Source organism: Myotis davidii, unplaced genomic scaffold (assembly GCF_000327345.1).
Source record: "Myotis davidii unplaced genomic scaffold, ASM32734v1 scaffold1671, whole genome shotgun sequence".
Classification (NCBI taxonomy): Eukaryota; Metazoa; Chordata; class Mammalia; order Chiroptera; family Vespertilionidae; genus Myotis; species Myotis davidii.
In genome coordinates this window covers 75,640-86,250 of record NW_006285368.1, presented here as the reverse complement: position 1 = coordinate 86,250, position 10,611 = coordinate 75,640, and the positions used below count along the sequence as shown (strand labels likewise).

The following is a 10,611-nucleotide window of genomic DNA, read 5'->3' as shown; positions in this document are numbered from 1 at the left end:
CGGCCCTGCTCTGAGCCCGACCAGGGGCTGCACCTAGGGATTGGGCCTGCCCTCTGCCACCTGGGAGCAGGCCTAAGCCAGCAGGTCGTTATCTCCCGAGGGGTCCCAGACTGGGATAGGACACAGGCCGGGCTGAGGGACCCCCCTCCCCCCCGAGTGCACAAATTTTTGTGCACCGAACCTCTAGTCAAATATAAACACAAATGTAGCTGAGGAATATGTTTGGGGGGGTACAAGAATTTGAAATAAAAATTATTTTAATTTTCACATTTGTAGAAAGCAGTAGGTCACATAATTAGATACTTTAGGATATGAGTAGCAATATGGAGTAGCAAGAAAGCATGGGCTTTGAATTTAGAAAGATGCCTGAATTTGAATCCTGTTTCCTATGTGTAGATCCATGTGATTTTTAGTTGGTGTACACAGAAATTTGCTTTGACAAAGACCCTCAAAATACAATACAATTACTTAAGTTAAGTTTTTTTTCCCTTCTGCCCAAAAAGACAAAGGTAAGTAGATAGGGCTGTTGGATTGGTGGCTTCTCAGCATATGGCTTTTATCTTTGAACTAACCCCTCAGGGGATGTCTGACTGCCGGTTTAGACAGTCTGATCCCTGTGCAATTGGGCCTAAACCAGCAGCTGGACATCCCTCTCACAATCTGGGACTGCTTGGCTCCCAACCATTTGTCCACTCGCCTGCCTGCCTGTCTGATTGCTCCTAACCACTCCCCTGTCAGCCTGATCGACGCCTTACTGCTCCCCTGCCGGCCCCATTGCCCCCAACCTTCCTCCCCTGCTGGCCTGGTCCCACTAAACTGCCCTCTCTCCCCTGCAGGCCCAGTCACCCCCAACTGCCCTCCCCTGCCAGCCTGGTTGCCCCCAACTGCCCTCCCCTGTCAGCCATCTTGTAGTGGCCATCTTGTGACCACATGGGGGTGGCCACCATGTAAAAGGGCGTGATGGTCAATGTGCATATTACCTCTTTATTATATAGGATTCAACGTGATGGTTCCAGTTTTCACTGTTTCAAGGTAGTAGGAAGGGGGTAAGAGGATGTGGAAGGTGATAGGCTTTCTTTTGAAGGATACATTACCTCCATTCACATCTGCTTAAAACTATAGTTGCATAACCACCATTAGCCTCAAGGAAATTTGGATGACCACATCTGTCAGAATGATCAAAAGTCTTGCTCAAATTTAGTAGAGGAATAGTGTGATTCTGTTTCTAAGAGGAAGAAGAGGGAAATGAGGAGGGGCTACTTAACAATCTGCCATTAGCCTTGACCAAATTACTCATTTTTTAGTTTATTTGTAAAATATAAGCTGTTAAAATATTTATGAAATATTTATAAAAATATCTTTCTCATAAGATTTTCATGAAGTCGCCAGGTATACTTTATAACTATAGGTATTCCCTCCTATATTTTCAGGGATTTATTTCTCTTAATAGTATTTCTGAACACAACTCTCATATTGTTAAATAGATAAAAGCAATGTGGATCAGCAGAGATCACTTAGCTACATACTGTTTGTGGTTCCCAGGAGGCATTCGAGGTGTTGGCCAGGCCATATTCTTATCTGAGGGCTTGACTACTTCACTCAGGGTTTTGGCAGAATTCATAGCTTTGAAGTTGTGGGACTGAGGGCCCCATATTCTGTTGGATATCAACTTCAGGACACCCCTATCTCCCAGAAGCAACCTCCAGGTCTCTACCAGGCAGGCTTTCTAAACATGGCTGCTAGCTTCGTCAGGCTATCAAAAAGGTTCCTAGAGTGAGTCTGCTAGCCAGATAGAGACATTATGTATAGCATAACTAATCATGGAAGTAATATCCCATCACCTTTGCCATACTCAAATGGTTAGAAGCAAGGCACAGGTCCTACCCAAAGATAAGGAGAGGAGATTTCACAAGGTGTGAACAGGAAAACAAGATCATAAAAACCACCTGAGAGTATGTCCACCATAATAGTTATGATATATCTAAAGCCACTTTAAATTCAAAATTGAGAATTCCTGCTTGTCACTGTTGTTTCATGGGTTTCAATAAAATATCAATAGGGGTTTTAACCAAGTTAGAAATATTAGTCTATATTAATTCATGGAATAAATACAGGGTGTCCCAAAAAAATATATACACACTTTTATAGCTGATAGCTCAATTTTGAAAATGAAATGTATTTTAATAAGCACTTCCTTTGTAATTATTCAATATGTGTGTATACATTTGGGGGGAACATCCTATATAAATATATTAAGAGAGAGAATATGAACAGAGGCAGATAGGAGAGTATCTGCTTCTACTGTACATTGTGGTTCATTGTTAAACACTTTTAGATGCCATAGATTTGATATCATAAGAGATACTCCACAATCAGCTGTATTGTACATGGAGAATGTGAAAAGTCAAAATGGTCCGTCCACACAGACTACCTTAGGAATTTGCTTTTTTTTTTCTATCATTAAGTAATTCTAATTATAACAGGTACATATTGAACAAAAGGCCTTTATAAGCTTGTACAGTACTGCTAGCCCATGAGCTTGAAGGAGATTGAAATCACATACTATGAAGCACTACACAGATCCTGTACATAGTCCAGACCTGGAGATCTGGTGCCAGAATTAGCCTCCAATCCTATATCACCTATCAATTAATGTAGTCAAAGAATTCTTTTGAGAAAACTATTAATAGTCACCCTGAGATTCACTAGTAGTCTCCTATTTGTGATACGGATATTATTCGTGAGCTTATCTCACTCAAAAGTCTGTCTTTCAGAAACATTGAGCATCTCTTTGAAAAAATCCTGTAGTGTTCATACATTCATCATTCCAGCAATCTATCATTCTGTCCATCCATCCATTCAGCAGACAGCTGTTGAATTCTGTTGTGTTCCAGGTGCCGTGCAGAGTATAGACATGCACAGAACATCGTGGTCCTTGCTCTTAAGGAACTTTCAGTTCAGTATGACAAACACCAAGGAAGCAATGTGTGTCATTTATGTTCTCATGCAATTTATAATGTCCCGCTGATAAAATCGTTCTAAAATAAATTTTAGCTAAATGTATTTATATACATGTAGCTAGAAACGAAGAAAGGATGTGTTATTGGGAGTTAAAAGAAATGGTTATTGCGTCATTCAGCATTTAACATGTAGTTATGAGTGCTTACTCTGTACTAATCGCTCTTCTATGTTCAAAACTGAAATAGATACAGCAGTCCACACTTATTCACTTTCTGCAGTTTTAGTTACCTGTGGCCAACTGTATTCCAAAATATTAAATGGAAAATTCCAGAAATAAACAATTCATAAGTTTTAAATTGTGCAGCACTGTTCTGAGTAGCGTGATGAAATCTCTTGCCATTCTACTATGTCCTACCCAGGATATGAATCATCCCTTTGTCCAGTGTGTCCACTACCATCCCGTTTATCACTTAGCAGCCATCTTGCTTATAAGATTGACTGTTGAGCAATGCTTGTGTTCAAGTAAGCCTATCTTATTTAATAATTCACCATTCACATAACTTTGATTATATTATTGTAATTGTTCTATTTTATTATTAGTTTTTGTTGTGAATCTGTTTCTCTGCCTAATTTATAAATTAAACTTTATCATAGGTATGTTTACTACTATATAGGAAAAAAACTTAGTAGATATAGGGTTTGATACTATTCCCAGTTTTACTAGTAGGAACCCACTGGGAACATATCACCCACAGATACGGGGGACAACTCTGGCAAGTAACCATCCACTTTGCTACCTTTCCATTCCTGGTTCTGTCTGGGATTTGGCTGGAGGAAAGTTATGTGAATGGAAAAGGGCTGTAGCAAATATGAATCATCCAAGGGCCTCACCTGTCTGAGTTCTAAAACAAGTTACCTTATCCTTGGAGTTCCTACCATATTGTTTCTCCTGCTCCATGTTTTTGTCTTTTATATGGAGTCACGGAGATTATCTAACTCCAGGGAAGTTTTTAATAGTTGTGTCTTGGAATAGTGTTAGGATTAGGAAATCTACATCTCTAGACAGAATAATAGAGAAACTGCAAAAGTGCTTGAATTCTTTGTTTTTGAGATCACATCCACACATTGCACATTGAAGGAGTTAAACCTTTTGTCCACCTGATAAATGCCCTTTAGGAAGAAGAAACCTTCAATTTAAAAGGAATAAGGTAGAAGATTAAATTATATTACATAATTTCAGAGTTTAAAATGAAATTCTGTCTTTAATTTTTCCTGATGAATGAGTGAAATGGCAACAAGAAATTAATATTAGGTTGAATTAGCAGGAATTTAGCCATTTGTGATCAAATAGCAGTGAAATTGTAGGTAGTAGTCTGTCATAAACTTACAAACCACTGATGAAAGGTATAATTTATTCGGCATGTCTTGAAGTAGTATGGGAATCAAACCTATAATTAAAGAACAAGATACAGCGAGGTGTGCACTTTGTTAAAATATCTGTATCCAAGTGGGGACATTAGTGTAAGACAGACGCTGTGGCAGTTCAGGACACTGTGCATTGCACAAATCCTGATGCCTCTTTCTACACTTCTGAAAGGTCTTTTATTGCTGTTTATGTGGGAGCTCAGTTACTAGTTGATGAAACTAAGGAACTTAGAAATTTCTTAGCTCAAATTAAATACCATTATTGAAGTAGGCCTGCTTTCAAGAGAAAACAAACTACTCAGCTCAAATCTAAACAAAATTAAACTCAGCTCACTACAGCAAAGGCTGCCAAACTTGTCCTGGCAGATCACCAAGAAGGAAAAGTTTCAAAGACAGAGCCCCTTAACTGTGCTACCAGACTTGGGGCTTTCACCCTAAGAGAGACTTATATCATTAAGAGCATGAGACCCAGTATTGGTGGAGTATCGTGTTAAAGCAGCCAGTTATATTCCATTACAGAAGATACAATCACATGCCTATGGCTTTATATGGAAAAGATCACCAGTGGTACATTAAGATTCCAGCATAACACAAAAACTGACATAGATCCCTTTTTTAAATAATACAGAGTACACAGAACTGTGTATAGATGACAAATGAATTCCAAGAGACCCCACCCTTGGACTAAAAATTTAGTCATTCAAAGTTTGTTATAACAGAATCTGATCCATAGATGGTCTGGTCATTGGCTATTTGCCTTCAATTTAATTACCACTTGCATGCAAACAGGGTGTAAAGCCTGTCTCTATCTTCCCATGCTCTCCACTGCTCCCTGAGGGTACTTGTTGGCAAGAGAATGTGCAGTCACATTCTCTGAGCCCAGGGCAAGGCCACTGTTGAACCTCAAGGGCTTCAGCCCCACCAATCTTCATATTTTCATGGTGCTGCATGGTGGTGGCACCTGTGCCTGAGGCGAATTAGAGAGGATCCTGGTCTGGTTACTGTAACAGACCCAGAACAGCTGCCATGTGAGCACACCTCCCAGCACTGTGGCCACAGGGAGTCAGAGACTACACTCCTACTTTCTGCTCCCCCATTGCTAAGGTCTCACCTCCACAGATGGCCCCATATGATGCAGGACAAGGAGGAGGAGGCACATCTCTTTCCTTCAAGGACACAACTGGCAAGGTGCCCACCTTACTTCTAATCATATTCTTTTGTAAAAAGGGGGTAGTGGATATGAGGATATTTATCTCTTCCCTGGTACCCTCATGTTCTCCATTAGTCTGACTATTCCGGTATGCCTTCCTTTATAACAGCCCCTTTGCCCAGTCCAGGCAAATACTTGTCTAAAAGTATGGGACACACTTAGAGAAAATCAGCACTATGACTTCATCATTAAAATGGGTGTAAGACTCGGAGTATATTCTAAAATTTGCCACACCACTGTGATCAGGGAACCATCTATGTTCGGTAAATATTTGCTCCTTAATAATTTAGGTAGCATTTTCTTGTCTAGTTTATAAATTTGTGGTGAGAATTATACTTTATTTTCTAGGGAGTTAAAAGATTTATTATGTAATGATTATCTTGGTTTAAAAAAACTTAGGCTTTAATTTATTTTTTTAAAAGTTTGAATGTCAGATAAAGCATACATTGGAATACAAGTGGATTATTGCATGTCAGGTTTGTTTCAGAAAAGTAAAAATTTTAAAGTCATAAACATGTATTTTAAGGATAGTGTTTGTAAATCTAGCTTTTGTTGTAATAGTGTTACCATGAATGCATATGCTATGGTAGTTTATGCATTTGCACTTGGAGAACCCTTCTCCTACTAACCAATCAGAATGTAGGTATTTTCAGCTTTTAGGTACAGAGAAAGAGCAGTATTCATAGGAAAATAATTTTCCAGAGAAGAGCATTCTTGCATGAAAACTCACATGGCCTTTCTTTAATAACTACATCATTGTCCTCAAAAAGAATGAATGCACTCAGTGCCAGACCTGAAGTTTCCTCTTCGCTGCTGACCAGGCATTCCAGACAGGCTGGAGTCAGTGTCAAAGTCCAGCCCTGCTCCATTATCACCACTCTGCCACCACATTGGGGCTGTTCTCTCTACATTTCTGTCACGGAGATGAATCCCAGCAGTGACAAACATGCAAAACAATTAGATGTCAGGATTGGTTTCCTCAAGGCCTCCCTCCTTGGCTTGCAGACCGCATCCGCCTTGCTGTGTCCTCATGTGGTCTTTCCTCTGTGTGCATCCTTCCCTGGTATCTCTCCCCTTCTGACAATAGTCCTATTGGATTAGGCCCCACCCTAACAGTTTCCTTTTAACTTAATCAGCACTTTAAAGGCCCCTTCCCCAAATATAGTCACATTCTTAGGTTCTGGGGTTAGCAGCGGTTCTCAACCTATGGGTTGCGATCCCTTTGGCGATCGAATGACCCTTTCACAGGGGTCGCCTAAGACCATCCTGCGTATCAGATATTTACATTATGATTCATAGCGGTAGCAACATTACAGTTATGAAGTAGCAACGAAAATAATTTTATGGTTGGGTCACAACATGAGGAATTGTATTTAAAGGGCCAGAAGGCTGAGAACCACTGGGTTAGGGCTTCAACATAAGAATTTTGAGGAGACAAAGTCCAACTCAAAACTGTATTAAATGTGAAAAAAAATTAATATTGTGAGTGACATGGTCCTCTAGGGTGAAATTTAAATGAAAACATTTGCAGATTTCCATATGTGCTTTCATTGTGTTCTCATACATAACATTTGCAAATAGAGAGACTTCATTGTTCCTGGTGCTGTGTTTCTGTTTTGGCAGGCCTGGCAGCTGCGATTCAGTCACCTCGTGGGCTATGGTGCCAAGTATTACTCTTACCTGATGTCCAGGGCAGTAGCTTCCATGGTTTGGAAGGAATGTTTCCTACAGGATCCTTTTAACAGGTAATAAGGGGAGTATGGCATAAAATGTTCCCCTTAACTTCTGTAATCCCCCCACCTCACTACATCCAAAGTCAGGCTCTGAGAATCCTCGGCCACTCAGGACACAGTACGAAGCTTTCTGAGGCAGTATCATCACTCAGTCCAAACCTCTCTTAGACCCTTTCAGAGACAGAGCCTGGTCCCAAACTTTCTTATCTTACCCGCTGCTAATAGCCTGGCGCTCTGCCCTCATGCCCATGGGGACCCTTTATGTGAGGGCTCTGTGCCTTTGCACAGAATGGCCCAGATTGCTTTGTCTTCATCCTTTCCTGTAGGTATTCTTAGTTTTCCAGCCTCACCTGTTTTCAGTACTTGTTGCACCCAGTACTTCCTGTTTGACAAGTGTCCTTATTTTCAGCCAAGCATCCAAAGTTTCCCTCATGAGGAACACCTCATTTCTTTATTGCCTAACAAAGCACTTTGTTATTTTCTTCTTTTGGGAGAAGCACCACTGGGAACTTTGGTTATTGACCTTAGCATACAGTTTATTCTAGAAACTTCACCCTCTGCCTGACTTCGGAGCACTTTTCCTTCACCTTTAAAGGCAGTGACAGTTTAAAAAAGGCGGGGGGGGGGGTTGGTGGGGACTGCTCCACCTGCTGCCACTCAGACAGTGTGGGTACCTGCTCAACATGGCTTTCCACTGCCCTGCCTCATCGTTGTCCTCATGGGATAGTCAGTGATTCCGACAACACAGCCTGCAGCTCTGTCTAGAAGGCTACGGGAACATCTGTGTGGAGACTTCTGGCCTCTCCCAGGTCATAATTCATCAGATTAGCCAGTGGATGTGGTGAGCTTTAATGAGCCCACAGGAAATTTCATCTAGGCACAAGTATGCCACCCCTTTCCCCACAACAGAGGAAGGATATGGGAGCTGGGGAGGAGGGAGAGCAGGGCCTGAGAGGGTCATCACAAGGCTCCTATTGGTTGGAGAAGCATAGGAGAGCTCCTGTTGCTCCCTAATTGGGCCTCCTTCTGACAGCAGGAAGTCAAGTTCTGGTTCCGTGAGTCCTTAGAAGGAGCTGCCTTTGAAAGCAAACCACTAATTATGATCAGGTCTGATAGTCATTGAAAGCATTTTATCTCCTAACCACACAAATAAATACGTACATCTCCAAATGTCAGGCAGCCATTGTGGATGACTGTTCTCTTGACTGCTTTCACACTTTTAAGATGGATGACATCTTAGCTTTCTAGAGGCCCTAGAGTTTTCATGTGGCATGTTATTTTACACTCAGCAGCTTTGGCTCAGCCAGTGGGTTTTATAAAAGGAAACTGAGGTTCAGAGAGAACAGATTTATTTGTTCATGGCTTCGTAGTTAACAGGGTGGAGTAAGATTATAATCTAGGTCTGCTAATTCCTAGTCCCTTCTCTTTCCCCGCTTCCTGCATACCCCCTCAACTTTTCATACAGTTTGACATAGGTTTGGCTTTTCTCAGCAGTTAATAATCACATTCAGTTCCAAATCTTTTGAATCTGATGTAATAGAATTTTTAAATGTTTTACAGCATGGTACCCACATGTTATTTTGTGTTCAGTCTTTTGCATTTGCAGACATTCGGTCTGCTATTCAGAGTTTATTATTTTCCAAGGATATAAAGCCAAAATTAACCACAATAAATCAATTTGGGGGGATTACATTTCTTTACTGGAGATTTCTATAAAATAGACAAAATATTATCTTCTTGAAAGGAACTACACTTTACTAGAAAACCACATACTCTTAAATACATATATTTCCAAGTATTTATACCTTGTTTATATATGCATTCTTGCCTGGACATGTAGTTGCCATAGTTTTATAGACATGTAAAAGTAAGCTAGTAAAAATACTCATTGGACTAGAAAATTTCTAACCTCTGTCCAAAGATCCTTTTTGATCCCACTTTTGAAAAATTATAAGCTGGAAGCTGATATCAAGAAGCCAGGCAGGACAGAGCTGAGGCAGGCAGAGAATTGGAGGCCTATGGCAGGAGTTTGACTCAGGCCAGGGGAGCAGAGTACAGTGGTTGGGAGGGAATTCCAAGCCCCCAAGGCTGGAATCGGGCCCTTTCACCTGTCCCTATTCCCTGAGAAGGCCCAGCCTTCTGTCCACACTTCCTGCTTTGGGACACACTTTGCCTTAGCTCTCACTGCAGGATGTAACCCAAATTAGTGTTTGATATGAACATATTTTTGATATGGTAATGATGTCAAAAATTCTGATTAGAAATCATGTTCACAAAATTGCCCATACATAAAGATGCTACAGAAAGAATGGAATGAAACCATCAAAATTTATTTATTTTATGTTATCATAGTGTGTGATTTCCATTAAAAGAAGTGCATCTTCCATAAAATACACAAATAGCACTAAATAGCTTGTCTCCAGGTGCCATTAATTTGGAGAATTTCTGCCTATAAAAATTCTTCCTGACCTTCTAGGGTTACAGACAGTATTCCTTATAGAATCCAGCTGACCAAGAGTATCTGCAGATGAAAACGAGCTGTTCTCGCCTTTGCCTTTGCCTTTGTCACCCACACACTGCCGAGCCAGTTTTCTGTTCCCTTAGCTATTATCCTCAGCCAAGGTCTCCCAGGGTAATTAATTCTCTCCTGCCAGCGTTTTTTCTTCACTTTTATTTCAGAATGTTATTTTTCTCTTTGTTAGGTGCCATCTCAAGTTCTTTTATAAAAGTAAAAAATGGCGTAAATAATTTCAAATCTCACTGTAAACTAATCCTAAAAATGATGAAGAGAATATAATCTTACTTATTCTGAAATACATATATGAAATAATCCTTTCTATGAAGAGATAGCTTGCTACAAAGTAGTTAAAAATATAGTTAGCCTTTTACAATAAATATATGATTTTACTCATTAGAATAATTTTAAAAATTGGAATTAAATTTTTAGAAGCAAGAAAATTAAGAGCTGAATTATCTCATGGTGACAGGTTTTCTGAATATGATATCAGTGTGGCATCTTTTGAGAAACTCAAGACACCTGTGAATGGGGTGGAGTAAGCTGTGCATGAGGGTAACAGTCTCTTATCTCCCCAGGTCGACAGGGGAGCGGTACCGAAGGGAGATGCTGGCCCACGGTGGGGGCAGGGAGCCCATGCTCATGGTGCAAGGTAAACCAAAATGAGGACTGGAACCTTTTTTTTTTTTTAAGTTTTTCGGATTATGTGTTTTGGTATTAGCACATTTAGTTATGTTTTTGACCATCCTATATAGTAAAAGGCTAAT

General features: G+C 40.3%; 1 protein-coding gene across 1 annotated transcript in view; it reads left to right on the top strand.

The window, feature by feature from the left end:
• Positions 1-10,611, top strand: part of LOC102754588 (mitochondrial intermediate peptidase) — a 92,099-nt gene that overhangs the window by 47,642 nt on the left and 33,846 nt on the right. The window contains exons 3-4 of the mRNA XM_006756142.2: positions 7,220-7,341; positions 10,423-10,496. Of these exons, the coding sequence (XP_006756205.2) occupies positions 7,220-7,341; positions 10,423-10,496 (196 nt within the window). The remainder of the gene's footprint in view (positions 1-7,219; positions 7,342-10,422; positions 10,497-10,611) is intronic.